The 12119-nt window shown below is 37.7% G+C and overlaps 1 protein-coding gene across 6 annotated transcripts in view; it reads right to left on the bottom strand.

Moving 5' to 3' along the window:
* Dcx (doublecortin) overlaps positions 1 to 12119 on the bottom strand; it is a 349437-nt gene that overhangs the window by 19580 nt on the left and 317738 nt on the right. For 4 of the 6 annotated variants that reach the window (XM_063246293.1, XM_003467607.5, XM_063246296.1 and 1 more), the window contains one exon: positions 2172 to 2266. The exons of the other annotated variants lie outside the window; for them this stretch is intronic. In XM_063246293.1, coding sequence (XP_063102363.1) covers positions 2172 to 2266 — 95 coding nt within the window. The remainder of the gene's footprint in view (positions 1 to 2171; positions 2267 to 12119) is intronic. 6 annotated transcript variants of the gene reach the window in all.

Raw genomic sequence — 12119 nt, forward strand, 5'->3', positions numbered from 1 at the left:
GGTAGGGTACTAATGAAAGGTACTTAGGTAATGACATTCTCAGGAGGAAGGTGGAGGCAGAAAGGCATAGGGCAAGGATATAGCAAGAAGCAGTATAGCAGAGGAAGATCTTTCCAAACACTGGAATAATAGAGAAAGTCTACTCCCATCTTGAAATGTGCATATTAACAAGACTGCTGCTCAGCAAAGAATAACTAAAAGCTGACTGTGAAAGCATTTGTCATCCACCTCACAATCTCCAGGAAACAGTCCACTGTGACAGTTTAGCAAATCTTTAAGTCTAATATCTCAGCAGGATAATCAGAAAGCTCTGGCCAGTATTAACACCAGAAGTTGAAGAGGTCATTAATGTAATAAGGAATGATGGGGCAGATAATGGCCAGATTAACTATGAAATTTGAATTAGGAAATAGACACTGAAATATCTAGGGGTAAAGTGGCATGATGTAGAGGAAAGGAAATGAAAACGGAGTGAAAAAGTGGTGTACTGTTAAATGCTTGACAATTTACTTTCAGTGGGAAATGCTAATTTCTATGGTATAAATATTCCAACCATGGACAAGTTCTAGTTACCAGCATGTTACCAAATACAGAATTAGAAAGGCATGTACACAATCAACTCTCAAGAGCTAGTGTGAACTAACTCTAGAATATTACTAGTCATGACCTAAGTACCAGTCATATGCTCACTATGTTGCTCTAGTAAGCAGCTTAGCCATTTGGGTCTCATTTTTTCATCTGTAAAATGACAACTTCAAAAGATTACTGAAATAATCAAATGAAACTAATATATCTTGATCTAAGAGTAAATGGTTCTGGCTCTGATCACCTCTGGATCTATGATGGAATTAAGCATATCAGTGGTTTCTTGCTTTTTCCCATTTCACCAAGTCTTGTGAGCCCAAGAAAAAATGAATGGTAATTACAGAAGAAATCACATCCACAAGATGTTAGGTATAAGAAGTTTAAGGCAGTAACCCCCAAGATTTTGTACACAGGCGGGAAGTATAGGTGCAAATCTGCTTATCTGCTTGTAAAGTGGGACTGGGGAATGTGTACACTTTCACTACTGCTGTTATTGTTTGGCATACTGGGGATGGAACCTATGGCCTCGTGCATGCTAGATAAGCATTCTATGACTGAGCTACACTGCAACTGTCATTCTATTATTTTAATGATCTATTTATGATGTCTCACTTTCATTATGGTAGCCATTGATGATTTCCCATAATCTTGTTGTGAAGTCCAGTAATGCTTGTACTCTTTATTTTGATTGGTTTTAGTTTGCTTTGTATTATTTAATTTCAATATATGTGAAGGTATGGACAGCTATTTTGAAGAGAACAAGAGACATTATGGCAGCCATTGTTAATTTTCCTATTGTCTGGGTTTGAAGGCCTGTAATGCTTTCATTCTTTTGTTTTGATAGGTTTTATACTATTTTGTCTTGTTTGAATTCATTGTGTGTGAAGATATACACAACTATTTCAAAGAAAACAAGAGACATTATGGTAACCACTGTTGATTTCCTGTTGCCTTGTTTTGAAATCCTATGTTGCTTCCATTGTTTTGTTCTAATCTGTTTTGTTTTGTTCCATTCTCTTTAAAACAAAAAAAAAATTAAATGATAATATATTTATGAGACATCTTAAAAGTAAATGGTTCTCAATCTACTTTAGTATATTTTTACCTTTCTTTCATACACTTCACCAAAATATGCCTGGTAGCAAAAATTGCACAGTAAACCTGGGGGCTACTCATCCACTGATGTCCATTGTGTCCTTTGGTAACATAAGTTGTGCCCAACACTCCCTGTGCTATGTCTCTAAATTGGAGAATCAGGGGCTCAACCCACCCAAACCCAGAGTTATAATTTAGTTACACAGTTACCTCAGAAGAGGTACTTGGGATCTTTGTACTTTTTCTTTTGGAAGAGGTACCAGAATGTCACCAGAAATTTTGAAAAGCAGGGTTGACAAGAATGAATAAAAGAGACTAGAAGTTTGATCCCTGCTGGGAATCTCAGGTTTTGAAGCTAACAGAATCAGATGAAAAGGAATTCTGACCTCTTCAATGTGTTGTTAAAGTAGAATGGAAGAGAAAACCTCCACCCAGTCATTCAAGAAACTTTGAGTGCAAAGGGCGTTAGTAAGGTATAAGAGACATAATACCTTGTGCTTCCGGAGGCTGCCAGGACTGGTGGGCGTAGAGATGGGAGACTGCTTAGACTTGGGGGTAGAGAGCTGGCTGCTGGAGGTTCCGTTTGCTAGCCCGAGGCAAGAGAAAAGGAAGGGATAAAAATCAACAGCATACAAAGGAGCAAGTTATCCTATCCCTCTGAAGACACTAAGAACATTCAAACAAGGTACAAAGACAACCAAGTGATTTGATGAGCAGAACAAAGGTGAAAAGAAACACATTCTTCAAAAGGGCAAGAACTGCAATTCTCAGTTAATTAGATCCTCTAGCAGTGCAAGGCTCACCCTTCTATCTTTCCCCCAGAGTGCTTCTCAAACACATGCATCTGTTTCTTTTCAAGTCTTTTTAATATTCATTTCAAGTTTTGACCCTAACATCTCTGGGAGACAGCCTGAAAAAGTATTGTTTTGCTTTAATTTTTCAGAGAAGAAAAATGAGGTATAGAGAGGTTGTGTGCCTATACTAATGGGGAAGAAATATGTGTGCTTTGGACAAGGGCACATCCCATAGCAGATGAAGGTACAGGTGTAGGACAACTCCCCTATTAATCTTGCTCTCCTTGTTTTTCTGTTCACAATCTTTTCCTTTGCCTCCCTGCCCTGAGAGAAAACAATGGAAAAGAAAGAAAAAGTAGGCTGGACAAAAAATGAAAAACAACATGGAGAAGAAATAGAGAATAAAACATATGGAAGGGCACAAACAGAAAAATGGGGAAGGGAAGAGAAAAAAGTGAGAAAGAAATCAACAGTTGGAGTAGATGGGAAGCAAGAAAGGGAAAAAGACTGCAACAGAAGAATGTGAGCAGGAAGAAAGGGGACAAGAGGCACAAAGACAGAAAGAGAGCCAATGACAGGTACCATACCTACAGTTTGTACCCAACAAAATGCTGAACATGAGATGGGTTAGTTTTCAACATCTTTATATTCCATTGTTTTCAAACTGTTTTTATATGCCATTGTCAAGAAGCTTTATCAAATCTAATCATGATACAAGACAAATGTGTTTCATTGAAATTGAATAATTAAACTGCTTTTAAAGTGGATTCATGTTCAGACATCTTATGCTAAACTATTTGTAATCTTAAAACTTACATAATTAAAGTGGTATATTGTGAAATCTACATTGAAAATAAAGGCAAAAATCTAAAGGGTATGTAGAGAGTGAAAAAGAGAAAAAAGGGAGAAAGAAGAGAGAGAGGATAAATAGAAAATTGAAACATGTAAGTAGAAAGGTTGTCTAAGAATATTGCTGTTAGTCCCATGGATAGAGCTTAAATTGCTGCATCATGAGTATTTCCTGAGACTATACTTTTTCTGCATCACTTCTGGTAATGTTTCCCTACATTTTGGAACATTTACATTAATGGTAGAAATGAAAGAGATATCAGTGTGGTGGTTACACAGTTTATCCAAGTGCAAGAGAGCTAAAACATGGGCACTTAAGGAACCCACTCTGGCTTTATGTGTATATTCACTTGTCTTTCACCCACTCATTGATAAACTTCCCTCCCTTTCATTCATTCATTTAGCCAGTAGTGATGGAGCACATAACCTATAAACCAGGCACCATATATTAGATACAGGGGTTTCAGAGATGGGTAAGTCACTTCCTATGGGAAGGCATACAAGCATACAGTGGAGTAAGTGTGAAAACAGAGCTATGTTTAAGGTATTATTGGAGCCCAGAGGACAGACTTTGAAGTCAGGGTATTGGGAGGCAAACAAGAAAAGACAACACTTGAAAAATCTTGAGAGATGAATGTGGAATCAGCAAATCTATAGAGATTGAAACTAGATTAAAGGTTGCCAGGGACTGAGCAGGGAAGGCATTAAAGGGAGATGGGAAGTGTCAGCTAATAGGTATGAGGCTTCTTTTGGTGAGACAAAGTTATTCTGGCATTAAATTGTAGTGACGATTGCACAACTGTATGGCTAAACTAAAACTCACTGAATTATACATGTTAAATGAGTGAGTTATATGTTCTGTGAATTTATCTTAATAAAGCTGATTTTAAAAAGGATGAATTTGATCTAGATAAGCAAAGAGGATACGAGGGCTTTCTAAATACAGGCAATGACATGAAAGTGGGACAGAATACAGTGAGTTTACAAAGTGCAAGCAGCCCAGACTGGCTCAAGCATAGATGAAGTTCAAGGGAGATGGAGACGGGATAAGAAGTTTGGGTTTGATTTCTGAAGGAAAGTCACAGAAAGATTTAAACCGAATGTGATGCAATCAAATTTGCCTTGTGAAGCTACTACAGCTTCTGTAGAAAGACTGAGGTGGGCTGGGTAGAAGCAATGAGGCTGTTTAGAAGACACTGCAGCAGTCTGATAGTGATGGTACCTTCAACTATGACAATGGGAGGAGAGAGAAGAGACACAGACAGGGATATAAGAGGCCAGATAAACTGAGGTTATGCTGATATATTATGTCATCCACCCAAAAAGAACATGGTCTGTGTACATAACACAGAGAATGTGTGAGCCAGACTTTGCCAATGGCCTAGGTTTTCTCGCGAATGAAGGATACATTTTGGGAAAGGCAAAAGTCTGTAGTGCCACAACTACTCTTCATAGGAAATGAAGGAGTTAATAGTTGAAAGAGTTAATGCACCATCTATAGTGCCTGAGGACTTTCCCAGTAGAACTTGGCCAAGAACATTCAGAGTAAAGAGTACTCTTAGAGAGCTGTATGAGCAGACACAGTAGTGCTTTTCTGACCACAACCTTGAGATCTAACACATATGGCCATCCCTGGCTAAGTTTGGTGACTCGGTTCCACAATGGCACCATATCCTTCATTAATTCCAGTTTTCCAGTATTTGTTGGCCACACCACACATGAGTGGATACTATATGCCCAATGTTAAAACTGATGTTTTTCTATACACTTATCTGAGACTGAACCCATTGGCCTTGCAATACATGGAAAATTGGTAGTCACAATGAGAAGCATGTCTGCATCTCAGTTTCCTTATGTCAGCTATGGATCTGAAAACACAGGCTCGTCTGCAACTTGTACATCTTTTCTCATTATCTTGTGAAAAACTTTTACCCCATAAAATTAAGGGTATTACATAAATCATATTCCATAAATGTCTTTCTCTATTATCTGCATACGTGTAAATGTGTATATATGCTCTTCATGCCCTAATGCTACACAATCACTTATAAATTATTTGTAAATAATGGACATTATTGTGTCATCAACATTCAATGAGTATTTTGGGAATCAATTTTTGATAATTTAACTGTCTCATACTGCATTGTTAACACTTTTCCATACTTCCCCAGAGTTAACTAATGAAAGAAATCCAAAGATGGACATAGAGAAATGAGAAAACATAGGAAAAAGTAGATAGATTCCTTGCAACCTGAAGGAACCCCTATACTTACAGCCTAGATAAAAATGTATTCATACACACATTTTGTCTTTAGACTCTGGGAAAAATCTGGAAGGGTGCCAATAGACATGGATTCTGGAGCTAACTCATATAAATATCAAGTAAAAGAAGTGCAAAATAATGCAAATGGGTTCTAATGAATTGTGTTTGGTCTTGAATTGGTAAGCTCTTGCAGAAAGGCTGTCACACTTCATTTTGAAAGGGAATAGAAATGATGCTACTATTTGAATTTTTTGTATCAGGAATCAAACTCAGGACCTTGCACTTGCCAGGAAGGTGCTTGTGCCACTGAGTTATATCACTGACCTTATTTGATATTCATTTTCCTTTATTCTTCCTTACTAAACATTCCTGAATCCTCTGGTGAATGCCTTGAAAGGGGAGGTCTCCTTCCGCTTTGATGTGCCTCTCATTTCCCACCTCAGAACCATGGTACTATCTCACTATTCTCTCCTTTGGTTTATACATAGTCCAAATTCTCTCTTTTCTTTCTTCTCTTTATACAGTTCATTTTCCCCCTTGCAAAGAGGAATGCCAAAAGCTTTTCAATCCCCTACTCTATCAATATCATAAATAAAAACAAGTATTTTTATAGAGTGTATATGATCCCTCCCTCTCTCCTCTCTCTCTGTCTCTCTCCCTTCCCTTCTACACACACACACACACACACACACACACACACACACATACACGGAGCACTTGCTCCTGTTAGACTTAACAAAATCAGAAATCAAATGTAGGTCTTTGTGACTCCAAAATCTTTTTCTTTTATGTTTGTAATTTTACTACATAGGCCTTTTAAAAATGAATTCCTCCTGAGATTGCTTCCTTTGGCAATTTTGTGGCACAGGCTAGGGAAGAGGGGGAAATTTGTGGAGGGGAAAGAGAAAAGGATAACAAGGTAGAAGCAGATGCTAGAGCTGACACCTTTGAGGTCTCTATTTTATCTCATTTAGATTAGAAAGTGTTTAGCAAGAACTTTTATTAATCTGGCTGGTTACTGAAACAATATCATGAAACAATAGAAGACAGAGAAGCCAGCATGGCATGTGATTACCCTCATGCCATAGGGCTTTCTGGGAAGATGGAATCTGTGCCTATCTGTCACCTCCCTTAGCTGATACCCATCAGCTATGCAATACAATTGTCAAGGCTGGCCGTGCAGCTTCTTGGCTCAATGGCTTTTCTGAATGATTATGCCTGTCCTTGTCCAAGCACTCAAGTTTAACTCAGCTCTGTCAGCCTTTCCTGTGTGAATAGCACAGGACAAACTCAAACAGGATGCCTAGAGTAAGACAAACAGGCTGATCACCAAGATTTATAAGGATTTAAATATATGAGAAGGGTGAATTACAGAGCTTTAAGTATATGCTGCAAATGCAGCACAAGAGAATGGGAGATGGGTCCAAAGAACAAGATTGTGTCTGATGTGGATAGTCAAAGAGTATGGAATAACGAGTCAGACAGAGCTGATGATCAGTTCTCAGATTTTGGATTCCCTTGTATGGAGGTTGGGGTACAAAACCACCTCAGGTGTAAGTGACTAAAGGGATATTTAGGGAGTGAGTTAGAAAATACTTTGTGCATTTGGCTTTGCTTGACCAGAAAATAATGGAGAAAAAGCCCCTATTGGCATTTGTTTTCTCCCAATATTTAAAGGAAAACCAAGCTGATTCAGGGCTCATTCCCTCAGCTTTTATTGCCAATCTAATTTCGACATTTAAGCCCAATTTAAAATAAATATTTTGGGCTTTGACTTGATGTCTTTTCTACAATATTGCTCACTGAAAATAACTCCAAAAATCCAACCTACCAAAAATCTGTAATAATTCCAGCTGGATAATGTAATAATGTAATAATTGTAGCTGGATTTCTAGTTATTTTGAAAACATTTTTACAAAATAAAAACTCACATGATTTTCCTAATAATCCAAAAAATGGTGGTTAGATATTATTAGTGTACTTTTAATCAACACAGATGTAGAGATTCAGGTGTTTGTTTGTTTGTTTTTGTACTGGGGATTGAATTCATGATCTTGTGCTTGCCAGGCAGGTGCTCATTCTGCTGAGCTAAATTCCCGGCCCAACTTCTAAGGTATTAATTATCTGTCTTCCATGGATGGTGACTTCTAGGATTTTCTCACCGAATCCATTCTAAGATTCCCTTGGGATTACCATGTCACATACTTCTCTCTGTGATGTTTTAATGATTTATTCTCTATCTTTTACTCTCTAACTTCCCAATGTCTTGTAGAAGACACAATACATAACTCAGCTACTTCCTCATTTTCTCATATTAAGATGCTCTAAGCTTTTCTATATCCCAGGCCAAAGACATCCTGTTTCTTTGTTACATATACAGGAAAATTTTCTGGAATGCCATGAAGTTGAACCAAGGAGGTTATAGTTTAGTTCAGAAATAGACCAAAGGACAGACCCTGTGGTTTAACACATCCATTCCAAAGAGCTTGGGCAGTATGTCTGGGTCACTTTTGCTAATTGTTTCTACTTGATAGAGAAAATGCTGTCTCTCTCCCCAAATCTATCCATTTGGGAAGCAACAACTGAGAACTCAGAAACAATTCTTCAGTAATTCTGTCTTTGATTTGTTACTTAGGTCCAATTCAATCAAAAGATTATAAGATAATACAGCTTCAGAACATGAAATTTGCATTTTAAATCTACTTCCTCCAGAGTCTTGGACAGCACAGAACTGTGAATCCTTTAAATGAGAAAAAGAGGACTTCTGGGAGAACATGGTGGATAGCTAACAGCAGCTATAGAGGCTCTCTGAGATAGCCAGCTTAGATTCCAGGAATGGTGAGGTGTAGGGAGTCCTAAGCAGGGGGAGATATACCCTGCCGACCCAAGAATGAACTAAGCTGAGAGAAACCAACTGGAAATGCAATCCCAGGGCTACAACTAGAACAGCTAAATTCTCAGTGCCAAAGCTGGAACCCACGCCTCGGGAAACCACAGCTTGAATTTCCTGCCGCCACTGCTGCATCTGAATCAGCACAGCAGGGATAGAGATGCGAAAGCTCTGAGAGTGGGCATCAGCGAGCCGAATTGAGAGCAGAGCTGGCGGGGAGCCCTGCATGGACCTGAAGTGAGTGAGAGGAATGAGGACCCTTCCATAGATTAGGAGGCTGCAACACAGGACATTCTGGGACCCGGCAGACTAGCCAGAACAGGACACTGCAGTGACTTGAGTCACATATTCCCCTCTCAAGCAGGATTGGCAGAGAGCACTTGACCTGGGTGATGCCACGGACTAAGACCCAGTAGGCTAGCCCAAACCAGGTCTCTGTGCCTAGCAGTGCACCCTAATGCAGTGAAGCCTACAGCAGGTTGACTGACCTGGAGGGTCGGGCCCAGCATAGGCTGCCCAGGTCTGTGTCTCCCTAATACACTGCATTTGGCAGGAACACCTAGCTGGCGCAATTCAAGCAAACTGTAACCCACAAAGAAAGAAACTGGGCCTCCTATATATGCTTGTATGGAATGAACAAAAAGTATGGGAAGAGGAAGCAATAAGAAAGGGTCCTCAGTCCCCAATCCTGAGAACACTGATCCAGGAAAGGTAAATGCAAAGGAGAATGAGGACAGAAAACATGCAATATCAGGCACGGCACCAATAGACATAAAGTGATATCTCTGGGACCTCATAGACGAGTTCAAAAGTGAAGTATTTAACAAAGTAAAGCAAGATATAAGTAGAATAGTTAAAGAAATGCTAAGCACCTCCCAAGAAAAAACAGATGGTGGAATGGAAGAATAGAAAAAAAGGGGGAATATTGTTTGATGGAGAAAACAGAGAAAACGTAGAATACATGAAGCAGGTTCAAAGAGATTACCAGGAAACTAAAAACTCTATTGAAAGCTGGCATAACAGCTTGAAAGAAACTAAGGATAGATTATCTGAACTGGAGGAAAGATTTGTAATATGGGAGCATGAAAGGAAAAACTTCTTAAAATTAACAAGGAAAGAAACAGTAACAATACAAAGGCTAGAAGATGATAAGAGGATCTAGAACTTAAGAATTAAGAATGTAAAGGAAGAAGCAGGGATACAAACAAATGAACTGCAAAGGCTATTCACAGAAATAATCAAGGAGAACTTCCCTAATATGGGAAGAGGTAAAGATACTCAGATCTATGAGGCATACAGAACCCCAGCCACCTACAACCCAAACATATAATAATCAACCCAAGCATATAATAATCAAAATTCCAGTAATCCAATATAAGAACAGAATATTAAAAGCTCTCAGAGACAAGAAACAGATCACTTACAAGGGAACACCCATCAGAATTACAGCAGACTTCTTGGCACAAACCATCATATCATGAAGAGTGTGGGGCAAAATAATTCAAGCTTTGAAAGACAATAACCTCCAGCCAAGATTGATATATCCTGCACAACTGTCCCTAGAAATTAATGGAGAAACAAGGTGCTTCCAGGATAAAGAGGAACTAGGGGAATTTGCAACCACCAATTCAACTCTACAGAGAATACTGCACGACATTCTAAAAGAGAAAAATACCAAGATTCCAGAAACAGTGGCAGATGGCCACAATGAATGGAGCAGAAAGCGAAATGAAGAAGACAAACTGACAACTAATGACAGAAAAAGCTCAACAGAAAAGAGGCAGAGAAGGATGGATGGTATGAATAGCTATTTTGGAGAAAACAAGACATCATAATAGCTAGTGCTGATTTACTATCATCTTGTTTTGAAGTCCCATCAAGCTTTTGTTCTTCTGTCTCCAACAGTCTTAACACGTATCGTATTGGATTTTATTATATGTGATATATAGACAAAAACTTTTATAGACAAGGAGATAATATAGAAACCATTGTTCATTTTCTGTTAGTTGGTTCTAATATCCTGTAATACTGTCATTCTCTTGAATGGTTTTACACTGTCTTGATGTGTTTGATGCTACAGTACACAAAGTTATACTCAAAGATTTCAAGGAAAGAGACACTATGGTAACTACTTTTATGTCGGGATATTGTGGTGAAACACTATTTTGCTTAAATGGTTATGTTCTAACCTGTGCTGCTTTGTTGGTATGTCCTCTTTTATCTCAATCTCCTTTTTTATTATTTATTTTTTTATTTTTATCTTTTTAATTAAGGGAAAAATAAATAAAAAATAGGATATATTATAATAACCCACTTGATTTCCTATTATCTTGATTTGAAACCCTGTATTGCTCTCACCATCGTGTTTTGACTGATTTTACTCTATTCTGTTTTGCTTGATAGTACCAAGTTCAAGAGTATAGGCAACAACTGTGAAGACAATAAGATTCATTATGACGCCCATTCAGGTTTGACTATTATCTTCTTTTGAAGTCCTGTAATGTCTCCAATGTTTTGGTTTTATTGGTTTTGTTCTTTACTGTTTTGTTCAGTTTTATTATAACTGATGATATTGGCAATTCTTTTTTAATATAGCAAGAGGCATTATGGTAACCATTGTTGATCACCTTGTATTCTGTTTTTACATTATGTACTGTGTCCATCCTTTTGATTTGACTGACTCTGTTTTGTTATGTCACATTTGGTTTTATTCTCTTTCAAAAGAAATAATAAGAACCGTGGGAGTAATAAAACCCAAAATGTGTAATTGTCATTGCAAAAAAGAGAGGAAAAGAAAGTGCTCTAAAGGATATAACTGCATGTATATTTAGGCATATAAGATAGATAACCATATTACTGAGTTTTTGTTGGATCATTGAACAGAACTGTTTGCAGTCTCACTGTTTGAATGTCCACTTTATATGCTTTAATTTTGTAACTTGAACAACTATTTCTAAGATGACAATATGTAATCTATTAGCTAGTGATTTCCTACTGTTTATTTTTTTTTTAATTCTGTATAACCTGCATCCTTTTTTTTTGTTTTTTTCTTTTTCTCCTTAAATAAAATTTTAAAAAAATAAATGAGAAAAAGAAGCCTGTCGCAAAACAAATTTATTTACTCAATCCTGCCATATTTTGACAGGATGAGTTTCCTTCAGGAAGCAGATAAGCGTAAGGGGGTTGGAAATGCCCCAGTTGGTTTTTCAGTCTTGATGATGCAGGCAACTTTTATTTGTAGTTGAAGGTCACTGTGCTCAGTATATGTTACTAGTGTAACAAATGAGATCTTGGTCAGGTAACTCACCTTTTATATGTCTCAGTTAGTTTTCATCTGCAAATGATAATGACAGTACCTACCTCATAAATTTGTTGTAAGGACTAAATTGATTATGTGTGCAGATAATACAAACTACATAGGTATTTTAAATGAAAATTTTAAATTTATAAGTATACTGGTTCCTCAAACAAAATACAAACTTCTCAGTAAAAGTTGATACCTAATATTTTTTTTCTGAGAGAACTTAGCACTACAGAGTAGTCTATCTCAATTATATTTAAATGCAACTCGCCAGCTAAGGCAGACTGACAGGACTTGTTGGGGGGAAGTCAGTGCCACATCCCATGCATCACAGAGCACACA

The sequence above is a fragment of the Cavia porcellus genome, unplaced genomic scaffold (genome assembly GCF_034190915.1).
Source record: "Cavia porcellus strain 051 isolate PalLab524CR breed Dunkin Hartley unplaced genomic scaffold, mCavPor4.1 scaffold_3, whole genome shotgun sequence".
In the NCBI taxonomy this organism is placed as follows: domain Eukaryota; kingdom Metazoa; phylum Chordata; class Mammalia; order Rodentia; family Caviidae; genus Cavia; species Cavia porcellus.